The 18586-nt window shown below is 41.0% G+C and overlaps 1 protein-coding gene across 1 annotated transcript in view; it reads right to left on the bottom strand.

Annotated features, from left to right (window-relative positions):
• The window catches only part of LOC108413919 (zeta-sarcoglycan), a 345220-nt gene that overhangs the window by 51781 nt on the left and 274853 nt on the right, over positions 1-18586 (bottom strand). The window contains exon 5 of the mRNA XM_037532888.1: positions 3099-3221. Within this exon, the coding sequence (XP_037388785.1) occupies positions 3099-3221 (123 nt within the window). The remainder of the gene's footprint in view (positions 1-3098; positions 3222-18586) is intronic.

The following is an 18586-nucleotide window of genomic DNA, read 5'->3' on the forward strand; positions in this document are numbered from 1 at the left end:
TTTAATCCCAACAGTATGTTTGGAGTCTATTTTTGACACTTGCCACAGAATCAAATCAAAACAGCAGACAGGGGTGATGCATGATTGGCTGCTGCTTTATGGATTTCTGTTCATTTGTTTTTGTAAAATTTGTGGTATGGTCATTTTTCACTGCGGTAGCAGACACTTTTCACCAAGGTAGAGAGTTTGACTGGGCCATGCGTCAGGACACTTTTTATCATGGTAGAGAATTTGACTTGGTTGCAAGTCAGGACACTTTTTACCATGGGAGAGTTTGACTTGGCTGCAAGTCAGAACACTTTTCACCATTGTAGAGAGTTTGACTTGGCTGCAAGTCAGGACACTTTTCACCATGGGAGAGTTTGACTTGGCTGCAAGTCAGAACACTTTTCACCATGGTAAAGAGTTTGACTTGGCTGCAAGTAAAGGACACTTTTCACCATTGTAGAGAGTTTGACTTGGCTGCAAGTCAGGACACTTTTCACCATTGTAGAGAGTTTGACTTGGCTGCATGTCCGGACAATTTTTCACCATGGTAAAGATTTTAACTGGTCTGCAAGTCCGGACACTTTTCCCCATTGTAGAGAGTTTGACTGGGCCGCAAGCCAGGATACTTTTCATCACAGTAGAGAGTTTGATAAGGTTTGTGAAGGCAGAGCTTGATTAGGCCATGAGACAGGACAATATTCATTATGGAGTCAGTTTGACTACACTATGGGACAGTTTTTATTGCAGTAGCAAAGGTAGACTAGGCCATGAGCTTGACTGGACCACAGTCTGGGACAATTTTCATCACAGTAGCAGAGTTTGATTGGGCCATGAGCTGGGACAACTTTTATCACAGTAGCAGAATTAGACTACGACAATTTTCACCATAGCAGTGGAGTTTGACTAGATTTTGAGCAGGGATTGTGAGCTTTTCACTTCATTAGCATTTGACTGGGCCTTGTGCAAGGACATTTTTCAGCATGGGAGCAGAGTTTAACTGGGCTGCAAACCGGGACACTTTTCACTGTGGTAGCGGAGTTTGATGGAGCCAAAAATCAGGACACTTTTAATGCTGTAGCAGTTTGAATGGGCCAGGACCTGGGACACTTTTCCCTGTAGTAGCAGAATTTAACCAGGCCCATCAGGGACTTCACGCTATGACAGAAGAGTGTGACTAGGTCATGAGCTGTCCAAGCTTCACACTCTCTCCCTTTCTTTTCCTCTTTTCTATTATAAAATTATGAAATTATCGTTCTCCTCCAAGCATGTTCAGATACCCATTGCGGTGTTGCTTCATATCACTCTGCAGTAACAACATTAGGAGAAAATTGAGTAACAATATAAAAAATAATTTAGACGTTACTCGTTTGTTTTTTCATAGTTCTATGATTAAAATAAACATGGAATTGAAAATGGAAAATAAAAATTAAATTTTTTTTTTGTTTTGAGCATAAAATTGAAAATATAAGCCTGAAATTTAAATTCAAATTTGGGGAAATATTGTCATTTCACATACAGCATTTAAAGTAGCAGTTTGAAGGTCTGATGAAGTTTTTATGATCAGACTAACTTGAGGTGCAAATGTACTGTATTAGAAATACTGACAACAAATTTCCACTCACTGGCCACTTTATTGTAAAATGGATGCGTAAAATAGGAGTTTGCAATAAAGGGGCCAGTGAGATGAAGCCTACAGTAGATTATTACTAAAAAATGCTGACAAAACACAATATGACACAATACAGCAACATTTAATGAATTCTTAACTGTTATCAATAATCAAAATACACAATTCTTCCAACAGGTGAAGTAGTTTGTCAGCAATAGGGCTGAGTGAGCCATACAGCATAACAGTCAAAGATTATTAATGAAAAATATTTTAAATAAAATACATTTGTAGAGAAATCAGCTGCTTGTGTGTGTGTATGTGTGTATGTAGTGCTGTGTGTGTGTGTGTGTGTGTGTGTGTGTGTGTGTGTGTGTATAACAGTGAATGTGTGTATGTAGTGCTGTGTGTGTGTGTGTGTGTGTGTGTGTGTGTGTGTGTGTGTGTGTGTGTGTGTGTGTGTGTGTGTCTGTCTCTCTCTCACACTCTCTTGTTCTGTGTCTCCACCTCTGTCTGTCTCTCTCTCTCTGTCTCTGTCTCTCTCTCTAATGAGCACTGCGGGAGGTCAAGTGGAAAAGTGAAGGTCACAGCCAGAATACTCACTGACTATTACAGCTGCTGAGAGCGAGAGAGAGAGAGAGAGAGAGAGAGAGAGAGAGGTGGGCTAGTGTGTAGAGGAGAGCAAATTGAGCAAGACCACCAGACCAGATATAGACACACACACTAGATGTATGTATGTATGTATGTGTGTGTGTGTGTGTGTGTGTAGGTAGTGGTGTGTGTGTGTGTGTGTGTTTATATAGTGGTGTGGGTGTATGTAGTGGTGTGTTTGTGTGTGTATATAGTTTGTGTGTGTGTGTATATATCATGTGTGTGCATGTGTGTGTATAATGAGTGTTGTGTGTGTGTGTTTATATAGTAGTGTGGGTGTATGTACATAGTGGTATGTGTGTGCATACACAGTGTGTGTGTGTATGTGTAGTAGTGTGTGTGTGTGTGTGTGTGTGTGTGTGTAGTAGTGTGTGTGTGTACATGTGTAGTAGTGTGTCTGTGTGTGTGTATGTGCAGTAGTGTGTGTATGTGTAGTAGTGTGTGTGTGTGTGTGTGTATGTGTAGTGTGTGTGTGTCTGTGTGTGTATGTGTAGTGTGTGTGTCTGTGTGTGTGTATGTGTAGTAGTGTGTGTTTCTGTGTGTGTATGTGTAGTAGTGTGTGTATGTGTAGTAGTGTGTCTGTGTATGTGTAGTAGTGTGTCTGTGTGTGTATGTGTAGTAGTGTGTCTCTGTGTGTATGTGTAGTAGTGTGTCTGTATGTGTAGTGTGTGTGTGTGTGTGTGTGTGTATGTGTAGTGTGTGTGTGTGTATGTGTAGTAGTGTGTGTGTGTGTGTGTGTGTGTGTGTGAATGTGTAGTAGTGTGTGTGTGTGTGTGTGTGAATGTTTAGTAGTGTGTGTGTGTGTGTGTGTGTATGTGTAGTAGTGTGTGTGTGTGTGTGTGCGTGTGTGTACCTGTAACTCTGAGTTTCTCTGTGCCGATACTGACTTCGTTCTCATCAGCGGAGAACAGAACCTTCTCTCCATCAGCACTGCGCACCTCGAACCTCTGACACTGAGCCTCCACCAGCTCTGAGCCTAGAGGGAGAGAGAGAGGGAGAGAGAGAGGGAGAGAGAGAGGGAGAGAGAGAGGGAGAGAGAGAGAGAGAGAGAGAGAGAGAGAGAGAGAGAGGGGGTGTTCTTAGAGAAATACTGTTCAAATTCCCGGCCATTAATCTTTCAGTTGTTTGTTATTTCACTAAACAGCTCCCAGTGTTGAGAGAGTTAATCAATAAAGTAATCCATTACACATTACTAATTACTTCTCTCAAACTGTAATGAGATTACAGTGAAGTACACACACACACACACACACACACACACACACACACACACCTTGATTCATTTGCAACAATCTGTTAAATACACTTATTAGCAGCATGCAGAATTTGAGCGTTTTGGTTCTTTTAGCTTTAAGAAGAAAAGTCTGTGATGTAGGACAAGAGAAAGCTTCTTAATCAAGAAGTCAAACTCAATCCCTAAAGGACCATATGAAAAAGCCTCAGGAGGTCCGTGGGCCATGACCTGAACGGGACATTGTTGATTCAAAATACGCCAAAACTGCAACAGCAAAACAGGCATTAAATACTGATTCTAAAGTAATTCTAAATAAAAAGCAATTGTTAAAAATAAATTGAAATTGTTCAATTGTTGAGCATGCATTATGTTGCAGAGCATGCTGGGATCTGTGGTGCAGGTCAGGGTGCGACAGGCTAATAAGAGCAGAAAATTAAAATAAAACACAAACGCAAAGATCGCGGGCCGAGTCAGGCCTGTGGTACATTCCTATCCAGCCCACAGGCCTTGCGTTTGACACATGGGTTCTAAATAAAGCAGAATATAAAGTCACTTTGAATTCAGAGAGTGCACTAGATTCAATAATTTAGCTGATTATTAAAATCTATTTCAGGTAAACTTCAATAGAAAAACGTGCCAGAAACAAACATTTTAAGATGCATTTTTGATTGGCCATTTTTTCTAAAACACCTACTAACCACTGATGAAAACACTAACTGAGTGTGTTTACAGGCATTTAATAATCCAATCGTAATCAGATTTCTGCATTTATCTGATTATTCAAATGGTGGTGTAAACAGCACAGACTTCCTAGATCAGAGTGAAGTCTTGAATTAAGAGAGTTGATTTGAACTTTGTAATGGGGTTTTTCAGTGCATGTGAGCTCTTACTCTGATTTCTTTCATTTTTCACAGTCTGCCCATGTATGAAAACAGAGCGCTGCCCCAGAAACTGCAAGCAGCATTTAACGCAGCACCAGCGAGACGGCAACAAACACTTTTAAAACTAAGCTGAAACCAGCCGTGCTTGACGAAATGAAGGACTTAAATATTCTTTATCTTATAGATGTTGTATATTCATATTTTCCAATAGAAACAGATACATTGAATATTATATAGAAGCTTTTTGAAAATGATTCCATTTAGCACCAAAAAGGGTTCTTGTATTGTTACAAGCTGGACATCCTACAAAAAGAAAAATCCTTTTGGTGGTACATAGAACCCGTTTCAAAACGGTTCTATTTAGAACCATATACAACACATTCCCCATCAATCTGAAGAACCATTTTACTCTGCAGATACAGCATATAGAACTAAATTACAATTTTCTATTGGAACAAGCTTGACATCATAACAGAAGAACCTTTTTTGGTGCTATATAGAGCCATTATAAAAGTACCATTTGACCAGGGAAATAACCATTTAAGCATGGAATGGTTGTATATAGAACTCATGGTTCTAAATAGAACCATTGCCGTTACGTTAAGAGTGTGTATAGCGCCAAAGATGGTTCTTTTATTGTAAAACACTTGACTTTGTTACAAGAGTAGAACCCCTGTTGGTGCTATATAGAACCATTTTCAAGAAGGTCTTTTTTTATAGAACCATGTACAACACATTAATCATCAATCTGAAAAAGGATTTCACCATGCAGAGAACCATTTATGCATAAAATGGTTCTAAACAGACCTTATGGATCTAAATAGAACTACTGCCTTTACTAAAGAAGCTTTGAAGATCCACCTATTTATGTGTGTATATAGAACCAAAAGTGGTCCTTCTATTGTAAAAAGCTTGACATTGCTACAATAGACGCGCCCCTTTAGGTTCTATATAGATTTCACCATATAGATATATGGATTTCACCACACAGAGAACCATTTAAGCATGCCAATGCATGTGCATGGTTCTATATAGAACCCCTGTTTTTAAGAACCATCTTTTTAAGTGTGCAGTAATAGAGAAATTTTTCCAGCAAATCTACATGTAAGCCATTGAACCTCGCATTAAGTTTTCACAGCATCAACTATTTTCTTTACACCAGGTTTGAAAGCTGACATGATGTAGACCATAGTAAGCAAGCAGGGACCAAAAACAAAAAAACCAAAGAAAATAAAGGGGAAAAGGAGAAAAGGAAAAGAACTAATCTGGTCTTGAACTACAATTTTGTCAGGTTACAATCCAGATTCAAGTCACTTGAAACAACCAGATGTAAACTCTGTCTTTGAGATGTGCGCCGAACCACACACAGCTTCAGTGGAACATCAGAAAAGTCCAGTGAGGATTCTCAGAAATGTCTGTCTGAATGTGTTCGCCTGGAAGGATGTGTGGAATGTTTGGGCCTGGAGCGCTGTTCTAAGCTATTTGTCGCTAGGCTAGCTCCAATTTATGACGGACACCACTGGGGAATTGGCCAGAGGATTGTGTGTTTGTCCAAAGGATGGTGATAGAGGACTCAGTGGACCATCAGTACTCTAATCTGCCACTGCAGGGGCTCATGGGTAATGTAGTTTTGTGCTGCTCTTCCCCATGATCAGTCAGAGCTACTACAGGGAGAGCAGAAAACAAACAAGCACATGCTACACTAAATGTTTGTAGCAGGGCTCTGCGCACTAGCATATTTTAAAACAATACTTTAGTGAAAGATCAAATAATCCCCTCAATCCAAATGCAGCCTGTAGGATTGTGTTCCTCTGTAATGTGTTTAGTGTTGTTTTATACAACATTGTATTCAGTATTGTGTGTTCTGTACTGTGACTGTATTTAGAACATTCTTCTGCCTATTCTTGTTACATGGTCATGTCTGTCACACCTGTCACTTGTCACTTATAGACTGAGCCTAATCTTGACATCAGTCCAGCTATAAAATGGCATCTACCCATTGTATTACGGCCTGCCTAGGTGTCTGGTACCTGCATGCAAATGAATAAACTTCAATTCTCCGTCCACCAGGCTGATTCCCCTGGTACAGTTACAGCTTGGATTCTTCAAGTGGTGCCGTGACCCGGATTGGACATATTATCTCTATGCTGTATGTGAGTGGCCATTTCGAAGCAAACCCTAAAATCATTAGGTTATCCTCAGCCAGGACTCATTTGGTGTCTGACGTTAGCTTTTTTTAGTATTCCACTGGTGCTGTGAAGTTAATCTGGCTAACAAGTAGAAACAAGCAACAACAAACTAGCAGTGTTGGCATACCTAAACTTCACTCTCACCTCAAACTGTGTGCAGATATTTAATAATCAGTGACAGACTTGCTTATATGGTTTCTGACAATGTATAACATTGTCATGGGCTGGAGGTTAGGGAACCAGCCCTGTGAGCGGAAGGTCACCAGTTCGATCCCCAGAGCTGACAGTACATGGCTGAGGTGTCCTTGAGCAAGGCACCTAACCCCAACTGCTCCCCAGGGCGTGCTCACTGCCCCCTAGTATGTTTATGCTCACTAGTGTGTCTGTGGTGTTTCACTTCATGGAGGGTTTAAATGTGGAGGAGAAATTCCTCCATTGTGGGTCACTTAATAACATTGTTATCAACAGCACATTCAACGTCAATCTCAACAACCTGTTCATGATCCACAGAACCCTTTAATCATAGGGTTCTTTAAGTGTTCATGTTTCTATATAGAACCATTTTCTTTCCTAAAAACCCTTGAAAAACACTCGGTTTTAGGTGTGTGCTATTTCTACTACTAATATGATGTACTTCTGTCCATGTTTCTAGATAACAGTACGTCATAATAGTATCTGTTGAATAGAATGTATTCGAGACATTTTTTATGTGGCCAAGAGTTGGAGGCATTTGAGTTATTTAAGCTTGTCTTGCCTCTATATGATGCTGCTCTTTCAGTGCTGTACCTCCATCAATGCACAGAAAAGGCCCCGGCATCGGCCCACTCAAGTACAGCAGGGCTCTTTTTCTGGCTGCAATTCATACAAGGACACTCAAGTCTTTTTCAGAGGGCCACAGGCAGCCTTTCCTGAGTTCGCATTCGTATTCTTGGACTAAGGTTGAGGAAACACTACAGCTGTACCTCCAAACACACTTGACTTAGAGGCCTGGGTTGCTAGGGTTTTTGACAGAAAGCAAGTGAACTGTGGAAGCATCACATGCAGCCCTTAGGTTTATTGAATGCTCCATTTTTTCCCACAAAGCCATAATTGTAAAGTGCTTAATAGTTTTATAACAGCTTTATTCACCTAAGTATTCATGACATTTTAGTCATTTACATTACAATATTTACACATCTAGCTATTGTGACTTTTCATATGCATACGAAATAAACAACACTTGGGGGCAGTCATGGACTGGAGGTTAGGGGACCAGCCTTGCGACTGGACAGTCACTATTTTAATCCCCAGAGCTGACCGTGCATGACTAAGGTATCATTGAGCAAGGCACCTAACCCCCAACTGCTCCCCAGGCATTGGAGATAGGGCGGCCCACCGCTCCGGGCAAGTGTGTTTGCTGCCCCGTCGTGTGTGTGTGTGTGTGTGTGTGTGTGTGCGTGCGTGCGTGTGTGTGTGTGTGCGCACTCACTAGTGTGTATGTGGTGTTTCACTTTATGGATGGGTTAAAGGCAGAGGTGAAAACATCCCTGTTGTGGGACTAATAAGGTCACTTAATCAAACTACAATAAATAACGCATTACAAATGATGGACTCAGGGTGTTCACCTTTTAGCAGCATATATGTAATGTTTTTTTGACAAAAAAATATATAATAATAATAACTTTATAGTTTTATGCAAATGAGCTGAGCATCGGCCATTCGGAGGAATAACTGACTCTAAATGTAGGTATTGTGATATAAACCGAGTCCGTTCTACAGTTTCTCATTAGGCTGAATGAATAACCGACTCTAAATGTAGGTATTGTGATATAAACCGAGTCCGTTCTACAGTTTCTCATTAGGCTGAATGAATAACCGACTCTAAATGTAGGTATTGTGATATAAACCGAGTCCGTTCTACAGTTTCTCATTAGGCTGAATGAATAACCGACTCTAAATGTAGGTATTGTGATATAAACCGAGTCTGTTCTACAGTTTCTCATTAGACTGAATGAATAACCGGCTCTAAATGTAGGTATTATGATATAAACCGAGTCTGTTCTACAGTTTCTCATTAGACTGAATGAATAACCGGCTCTAAATGTAGGTATTGTGATATAAACCGAGTCTGTTCTACAGTTTCTCATTAGGCTGAATGAATAACCGACTCTAAATGTAGGTATTGTGATATAAACCGAGTCCGTTCTACAGTTTCTCATTAGGCTGAATGAATAACCGACTCTAAATGTAGGTATTGTGATATAAACCGAGTCTGTTCTACAGTTTCTCATTAGGCTGAATGAATAACCGACTCTAAATGTAGGTATTGTGATATAAACCGAGTCTGTTCTACAGTTTCTCATTAGGCTGAATGAATAACCGACTCTAAATGTAGGTATTGTGATATAAACCGAGTCTGTTCTACAGTTTCTCATTAGGCTGAATGAATAACCGGCTCTAAATGTAGGTATTGTGATATAAACCGAGTCCGTTCTACAGTTTCTCATTAGGCTGAATGAATAACCGACTCTAAATGTAGGTATTGTGATATAAACCGAGTCCGTTCTACAGTTTCTCATTAGGCTGAATGAATAACCGACTCTAAATGTAGGTATTGTGATATAAACCGAGTCTGTTCTACAGTTTCTCATTAGACTGAATGAATAACCGGCTCTAAATGTAGGTATTATGATATAAACCGAGTCTGTTCTACAGTTTCTCATTAGACTGAATGAATAACCGGCTCTAAATGTAGGTATTGTTATATAAACCGAGTCTGTTCTACAGTTTCTCATTAGGCTGAATTAATAACCGACTCTAAATGTAGGTATTGTGATATAAACCGAGTCCGTTCTACAGTTTCTCATTAGGCTGAATGAATAACCGACTCTAAATGTAGGTATTGTGATATAAACCGAGTCCGTTCTACAGTTTCTCATTAGGCTGAATGAATAACCGACTCTAAATGTAGGTATTGTGATATAAACCGAGTCTGTTCTACAGTTTCTCATTAGGCTGAATGAATAACCGGCTCTAAATGTAGGTATTGTGATATAAACCGAGTCTGTTCTACAGTTTCTCATTAGGCTGAATGAATAACCAACTCTAAATGTAGGTATTGTGATATAAACCGAGTCTGTTCTACAGTTTCTCGTTAGGCTGAATGAATAACCGACTCTAAATGTAGGTATTGTGATATAAACCGAGTCTGTTCTACAGTTTCTCATTAGGCTGAATGAATAACCGGCTCTAAATGTAGGTATTGTGATATAAACCAAGTCCGTTCTACTGTTACATCCATTCCACAGTGCTTTATCAGCTCATTAACAGGTCGAGTTTTTCTTAAGAGATTTCCAATTTTTTCTCAAACAAATGAAATAATATTAAATGAACATGAAGCCACTGATGGGAACATATAGAGCAAATCACAGGCAGAGAGATAAAGATAGAGAGGAGGGGGGTGCATAGAATAAATGACAGAGAGAGAGAGGTGGGAGAAAAAGAATGACTAAGGAAGACGAATAAGGAAAAGGCAAAGAAATAAAGGAGATAAGAGAGAAAAAAAACGGAGAGATAAAGGAGAAGGGGGAGAAACACATTACAGAAAAAAGGGATAAAAGAGTAAGAAACAGAAAGAGGAAGGATAAACAGAGAGAGAAATCATAAGAGGGGTGCAAGAGGAAGAAACAGCAATACAGAGAAAAGGGGACAGAGAGAGAAAGAAAGAGAGGACAGTGAAAGAGAAACAATGGAGAAAGAAAAAATAAAAGAAAAAGACAGAGAGGAGAATAAATGACAGAAGGAGAAAAGGAGAGACAAAGAGCGGCTGAAGAAGTCTGATGAAAAAAAGGAAGAAACAGAGGAGAGATAAAACGAGAGACAGGATGAAAGAGAAGAGGGTAGAACGAATTACAGGAAAAGAGGGAGAAAAAAAAACAGAGGCTGAAGGGAAAAAAAAAAAGAGATGAAAGGGGAGAAAAAGAATAAGAGGTGATAGAGGGAGAGAAAGAGAGTGCGAAAAGGAGAGAGAGAAAAGAATGAAAAGAGTGGAAGAGGAAAAAGAGAGGAGCGTGTGAGCGAGAGAAAGAGAGAAAGAATGAGAGAGATGAAAGAGAAGAGGGTAGAGCGAACAGAAAAAGGGAGAGAGAGAACAGACTGAAGAAGATAGAGGGAAAAAAAGGAGGAAAGATAAAAAGAGAAAGAATAAGAGGCGAAAGAGGGAAAGAGAAAGGACAGTGAGAGAGAGAGAGAGAGAGAGAGAGACACTGGAGAAAGAAGAAATGAAGGAAAAAGAGTGGTAGAGAAAAGAGAGAGAGAGAGAGAGGGCGAGCGAGCGAGGTGTGGATTGACCTTGTGTTTGTCTCCTGCTGCGGGCGGATGTGGGGAGATTTGAGAACAGCGGTGCTTCGCTTTGGTCTGGAAAAGTGACTCAGTAACTAAGCAGCGTCGGCCGAGTCTCTGCAGGGCTTTCACTGACTGTATTATTCACCGCTGCTATCATATCCGTAACATACTAAGTGACCTTGGGGAACAAGAAGGCGCTCTTTTCTTGTTTTTCCTGCGTTTTTCCTCACATAGTTCAGTCTTGATGGTTTATTCTGCTCAGTTTGTTCCAGAAAGAAGCAGGTCTGTGCCTTTCAGAGTCCGCCACAGCCAGGCTCACAGCCACTTTATTCCTCCAATTAAATACCCAATGCGCTGAGTCACTTTTCATTAACCCACACCTGATCTGTCCTGGACTTACCCCGACACGGATACCAAACGGCTGGGTTTAGACTATTTGAAGGAGCCTTATGGCTGGGCAATATGGGAAGAGTATAACATCATGACACTTTCAGCATAAACAGTATGTATCATTAAGATACCCTGATTAGTCCCCCCGTGGGGGACTATACACTCTAGGAGGCAGTGAGCATGCTTGCCCAGAGTGGTGGGCAGCCCAATCTGCAGTGCCCGGGGAGCAGTTGGGGGTTAGGTGTCTTGCTCAAGGACACCTCAGTCATGTGCTGTCGGCTCTGGGGATCGAACCGGCGACCTTCCAGTCACTGGGCTGGTTCCCTAACTTCCAGCCCACGACTGCCCTACCATATAGGTAATTTATGAACATTACACTCTCAAAAATAAAGGTACTAAACTGTCTCTGGGCCAGTGCCCCTCTTGTCACTGGGGTGGGATCCTCAAGGGTACATCTCAGTACCTTTAGTCAGGGAACATAACTGAACCATAATCCACTGAAATGATGTTCTAAGCTGTACTGACTCCACACACCCCGCCTCGCCTCCAGGCTTTTATTCTACTCCTCTGTTTTAAAACATTCAGTTATGAAAAGGAACAAATATGAACTTTTCACCTGGAAGAACATATTTAAGGTTCACTATCAGACCTTAAAACCCCTGCTGTACCTTTGAGGGAACATTTACATTGTTTGTACCTTGAACAAAAATGTACCTGCACAGAATCAATTCCAACACATTTTTGACAGTAAATGGTCTTAAACACTGGAGCTAATGTAGAACTGCTAATTCACCAACCTTCAACCCTGAATATCAGTGCGCAAACTGCTGGTCAGCATAGCAATGCTCGTAGCTAACAAAATACAAAGAAAAGTATTTAAGACGAACATCGAGAATTTGGAGACTAGTGGACTTATTTGCATTTCTAAGGACTCCTGATATGTTAAATCTGCAACAAGAAACTGTCGAACACTAAAAAGCTGCAAAGCTGAAGCCATTGCTCAGTTGAATTTTCCCGTTCCACCTTAAATAGCGCAGCAGTTACATTCTGGCACCTCAGGCACAACTTAAGGTGGAACAAGAAAATTCCTCCATTTTCAGTATTGGTTTTTGAAATGAAAACCAAATGACCAAAAGTACACGTACCCTGAAGGTACTTTGTTGTCCATTTCTGTACCATGACTGGCATATATGAATGGAGTCCCCTTTGCATGTAAAAATGACATTGCTCCTCTATTACACACCGTGATGACCACCTCCATGTTTCTACGCTCATTGTCCATCTTATCAGCTCCACTTACTGTATAGCTGCACTTCTACAGTTCTACAGTTACAGACTGTAGTCCAGCAGCTCTGCTGTGTCTCATCAATTTGTACCAGCAGAGCACACACTAACACCCCACCACCACGTCAGTGTTACTGCAGTGCTGAGAATGATCCACCACTCAAATAGTACCTGCTCTGTGAGGGTCCATGGGGGTCCTGACCACTGAAGAACAGGGTAACAGAGTATCAGAGAAACAGATGGACTACAGTCTGTAACTGTAGAACTACAGAGTGCAGCTCTACAGTAAGTGGAGCTGATAAGATGAACAATGAGGGTAGAAACAAGGAGGCGGTCATGATGTTAGGCCTGATTGATGTAGAACCAAAACTGACCATTTTTGAGTTTTAAACATCAAGTTGTAACCAGCTGGCCAGGTTGGAAGGGTGAACCTTTACTACATCCTGTTGGCAAACAAGCCAATTATCTTTTCTCTTGAGCTTTCTTTTCACACTCTCTGACATTTTCATTCAAGTTAGAATTGACAAGAAAAACATCTAAAAATGGTCAAGCTAACACATTTTAGCTTTCGCTTAATCACGTTATTAAATTTTCATGCAAGATTTTGTACAATAGACACAAAAGAATGCATCCAATTTGTGCCCGAAACTTGCAAAAAAAAAAAATTAAATCAATAAAAAGATTAGCACATCTGGCCCAGAGAGTTTTATCACTTCTCTGCTGAACAGGGCCCTATTGTTGTTTCCTTTGAAAAGTTAGGTGTATGATTTGAATCGGCTGTAGACGGCAGTGTCTATACCACTGGGGATCCTGTATGTACAGAGTAAAGGACAGCTGATCTGAAGACAGCCTCTGTGGTTTGTCATCTGAGGACCGAGGCTGGATTCGTGGAGGGGAAACAGCCGGTCTCCTGCAGGGATTTGCCAATTCTCAGATAAGATCTTGAAGTTAGACTTTTCTTACAAGCTGTGTAGTCTGGTGTTAGGAGTCTCTATAGCTTTCCTGACAAAGATGTGGGTGCACCGAGCTCTGCAATGTGTTAATACAATGAGCATGGTTTCTTTATTGATTTGCAAAAGACAAAGCAAGCTTTAAGAAAAAAAGCTTTCACACAAACGAGAAAAAAAGCACGTGGGAGACCAGGTTGATTAGCCAGTATAGTGGAGGGTTTGAGTCTGAGTTGAGTCTTAAGTCTCTGAGGTGCAAGTGTTGAGTTTCTAAGGTGCCGGACCAAGTCAAATCTTAAGTTTCTCAGGTATCAATCTGAGTCAAGACTCAGTTTCTGGCCTGCGAGTCCAAGTCCATTCTTGAGTTTATGGTGTGTGAGTTCAAGTTAAGTCTCGAGTTTATAGGATGTGAGTCCAAGTTGAGTCTTGAGTTTATAGGGTGGGAGTCCAAGAAAATGTTCTAGTTTATGGGTAGAGCCTAAATCACGTCTCGATTCTTTGAGTCTGAGTCAAGTCTTGAGTCTCTGAGATTTGAGTCCAAGTTGAGTGAGTCTCTGGGGTGTTAGTAAAGGTTGAGTCTTGAGTCTCTGGGGTGTGATTAAGTCTCTGGGGTGCAAGTCCAAATTGAGTGGGGGTGTCAGCCCCAAGTTCAGTCCTGAGTATCTCTGGTGCGAGTCCAAGCTGAGTCTTGTGCCTCTGGGGTATGATCCTGAGTCAAGTTTTAAGTCTTTGGAGTATAAGTCTTGGGTTATTTTCTGGTGCTAGTCCAAGACAAGTCTAGAGTCTTTGGAGTTCGAGTATGAGCTAAGTCTCTGGGGTTTCAATCCAAGTTGAGTCTCCAGGGTGTGCGTCTAAGTTGACTTTTGAGTTTCCATGGTGAAAGTTTGAGTCTTGAGTCTCTGGGGTATGAATCTGAGTTAAGTCTTGAATCTCAGGAGTACGAGTCAGGGTTGAGTCGCAAGTCTCTGGTGTGGGTGCCCGAGTCAAGTCTAGAGTCTTTGAGGTGCACGTTTGAGGAGAATCTCAAGTATTTTTGTGGTCCGAGTCTGCGTTGAGTCTCAGTTCTCCAGTCTAATTCCAAGTTGAGTCTAGTATCTCTTTCCTTAACAATAAAGATTTTTCTTGAATGAATGGTTCGTTATTTGAAGCCATGTGGAAAGGAAAAGTTGATTTTATTTACTGCATTAGGTCCCCAACTCTGACTCAAATATGAAAACCTGAACCTAGCCTAAATCTTTTTCTTGTCTAAAAGGAAAAAAATGAAGAACAATTAGCAATGAAGTCATTCAGAGTGCTAAATTGGCAAGAATGTCTGAATCCACCTTCATCATAGAAGGATCAGGGAAGGATTACAGAAGAACGTGCTTGAAGGTAGAGCGAGACTAATTTTGATCACTCTGATAGGACGAGGTGGGAAAGTGCTTTAACAAAGTGCTCATTTACTAGATTTATATTCTTGTTTGATTAATCTGCACTTGACCGTACCATGGCATGATGGGAACGGACAGGATTTTGACTCGGTGAAACCATCGCCACAGGGAGGACATGATATGAAGAGACATGAAAAAGCAAAAACAAGAAGGAAAGAAGAGAGAGGAGGAAGAGAATGGGGGGAAAAAAGAAAAAGTGAAGTTGCCAAAGCCCTGTGGATTGAATAAACATATGTAAATTCATATGGTAATTAAAAAACCTCAATTTGTTTTTTTTCCCTTCCATCCATTTGCAAGCTTAGCCTTTGCTGTTTAGTTTGTTTGTTTGCTTGCTGGGGTTTCTGTTCACCGGGTGCCAAAAAAGCAGCCAGGAGGAAAGAAGCGGAAAGCATCGTCATGGGGCTCCGAGCCATCATGAATATACAGCAGAGTTCGAAAGTAATTGGACGGTGACAGTTTCTGTTCTGGCTCTGTAACTCAGCGCAGTGGAACTGAAAAGAAACAATAACTGTGAGGTTAAGGTGCAGAACGTTCAGGTTCAGTTTGAGGATGTTTATACATATGTCGAATGAGTTGCACAGGCATCAGATTTGAGATGACCAAAAGTAATTGGGCATTTGGCTGCTTAGTTGTTTCTAGTCCAGCTGTGTGTTGCACAAAAGAGCTTACAAGACACATTTAGCCAAGAGTATAGCAGTCAGTATTGATTATACTAGAAAATCCAGTAACCGACTGATTATTTTAATCATTTATCTGTTTTTTTCATGCCAAACATTAAAAATGCTAATTGTACATTAAAATACTCATAATGATAAAGACTGTGACATATAAAAATGGGGCTTTCATACTGTAAAAGTAACTGTAGAAATAAATATGTGTTATCGGGGCACCTGCAGGTTTCAGTAATTTCAATTCAATGCTTCTCAGCTTATTTTCAATTCCAGAATTTGTAGAGAAATCTTTAACGCCAATGCCATTTCATGAATTTGTCAGCTACATATCATTATACAAAAGTGTTTACGGCAGACATTTTTGTAGGTTAACTTCATATACATGCAAGTTTAACAGCTAAAATCGAATTGCATATGCACACAATTTGTAGCTACAAATGTACAAACCTTTGTGAGATCCTACTGATGTGGGTTTCCTCCCTTTCAGTGATGCTCCTAGAGTTGTTTCTTGAAATAAGTCAGAATTGAATCCAAATCCTAAACTAACCGCCATTGAGACTCAACTGCGTTATTTGCCAAAGCTAACACAGTTGACAGTAACACCATACCATTTGTCAATAATATGAGCATCTGTAGATCTAAAAGCTAAAAAGTTCAGCAATACAGTATTAGTTGCTAAGTTGGCTGATGCTAACACTGTTGAGAGTTTCACCACAAAATTGAACAATTTAAGCATTTGTAGACCATCTATCAAAGGCTAATCAGTTAAGATGGGACCTTAAAATAAAGATTGATAATATTGTTATTTGCTAGTGCTACTGAGGTTTTCATTATATCATTTGTTAACAATTGAGCATCTGGAGATCATCTACCAGATGCTGACCAAACAAAGTGAGGCCTAAAAATAGCAATAGGTAATGCTGGGTTATTTGCTAATGTTAATGTTAGCACTTTTGACCGTTTTACTACATAATTTGTAGATCATCTACCAAAAGCTAATAAAGTGAAGCCTAAAAATAATTGCTAATATTATGACCCTTAAAATGAGGGTATGCATTAAAAAAATCATGTAACTCCATCCATCCATCCATCCATCCATCCATCCATCCTCTTCCGCTTCTCCGGGGTTCGGGTCGCGGAGGCAGCATCCTAAGCAATGAGGCCCAGACCTCCCTTTCCCCAGCCACTTCCACCAGCTCTCCAAGGGGGATTCCGAGGCGCTCCCAGGCCAGCTGGGCGATATAGTCACGCCAGCGTGTCCTGGGTCTTCCCCGGGGTCTCCTCCCAGGTGGACTTGCCTGTGACACCTCCCGAGGGAGGCGTCCAGGAGGCATCCTAACAAGATGCCCGAACCACCTCAACTGCCTCCTCTCGACGTGAAGAAGCAGCGGCTCTACTCCGAGTCCCACCTGGATGACCGAACTTCTCACCCTATCTCTAAGGGAGAGTCCAGACACCCTGCGGAGGAAACTAATTTCGGCCGCTTGTATTCGTGATCTCATTCTTTCGGTCATTACCCAAAGCTCATGACCAGAGGTGAGGGTGGGAACGTAGATCGACCGGTAAATCGAGAGCCTTGCCTTGTGGCTCAGCTCTTTCTTTACCACAACAGACCAGACAAGTCATGTAACTCTCTATTAAATATCCAACAATGATGTAAATATCCTCAAATTAAAGGAGTCTATGCTTTGGTTCATTGTTTATTTCGCAATGTAATTTCACAAGTACGAAGCCAGGACAATAGAAATGATGTCACCATCCAATTACTCCCATACTGCTCTGCAGCTATGGAATGTTTTTCACGTGGCCGCTCTGCCCTGTCCAGAACTGCGTTTAATTGGACCGAGGTGGTCTATGTGTGCGCGCATCTCTGGATGCAGATGAGAACAGAAATAGAAGCTCAGCCTCATTAACCATTAATTTCGAGACCCTATAGGGTGCCATCCTTCAAAAAACAACCACCCTTTAAAAAGTCTGCTCTGACTCGGCCCGAGAGCTCATCAAAACTCTGCGAATTCCCTTTTAGAGCAAAAAAAAAAAAAAAAACAACCTAGGGACATTTTTCATATTTACACAAACAGGAGGGAATATGCGTGATCATGTGACTTGGACTTACCAGCGGCTGCTTTTAATCATTAACAAATGGTGTTTTTATTCATCCTGTTTTTCTTCCTTTTACTTCCATCATCAATATTTGCTCATTCGTCAGTGATGCGTGCCTTTGGGGCAAGACTGGAGAGGACACAGGAGCCGTGCTAATGTAACATGCTAATGCCAGGCTAGTGCGTGCGATCAATATTAGGCCCATAATAACATAACAAATGAAACGTTTTGCCTTCTTTTTTCTTCTTTTTATCAATGTTTGCATGTTTGTCAGCAGTGCAAGCCTTCGAGGGGAAAAGGAAATGGAGCCATGCTAGTGTCTCATGCTAATGGAACTTGCTAGTGCATACAATGCTAATACAGCAAACGTGGTTTTTAGCCTTTATTTACTTCTGTGACCTTCTGTCATCATTGTTCACTTATCAGTGATGCCTGCCTTTGGGAGAACAGTGAAGAGAAGAATAGATCCATGCTAAAAGCCTTGCTAGCATTACAAACACAACTTTTAGCCCTCCTTTCTCTTTCTTTCCCTTCTGCCATCAATATTTCCTCATTTGTCGGTAGAAGTCTTTTTGAGAGGAATTGAAGAGGAGAATTAAGGCCTGATCCCATCTCACCCCTCGCCCCTACCACCGAGCCCTTAGCCCTCTGTTGTGCGCGTACATGTCTAGGAGTAGGGTGTCTCGCTTTTAGTTGAGATAGAGGGGGAGGGCGAAGTGTTGGGGTTACATGGCCCTCCAAACAGAGAGTTATGAGAAGAAAAGAAAAACCGGCAAGACGGCTGCGCGAGCGACCAAAGAAACCCACACATGTATTTTCTCCATTAAACATTATAATACCCACTGTTTTATCTTAGTTCAATGTGGTTTCAGTGGATTTTGGTCGTTTT

The sequence above is a fragment of the Pygocentrus nattereri genome, chromosome 22 (genome assembly GCF_015220715.1).
Source record: "Pygocentrus nattereri isolate fPygNat1 chromosome 22, fPygNat1.pri, whole genome shotgun sequence".
Lineage (NCBI taxonomy): Eukaryota > Metazoa > Chordata > Actinopteri > Characiformes > Serrasalmidae > Pygocentrus > Pygocentrus nattereri.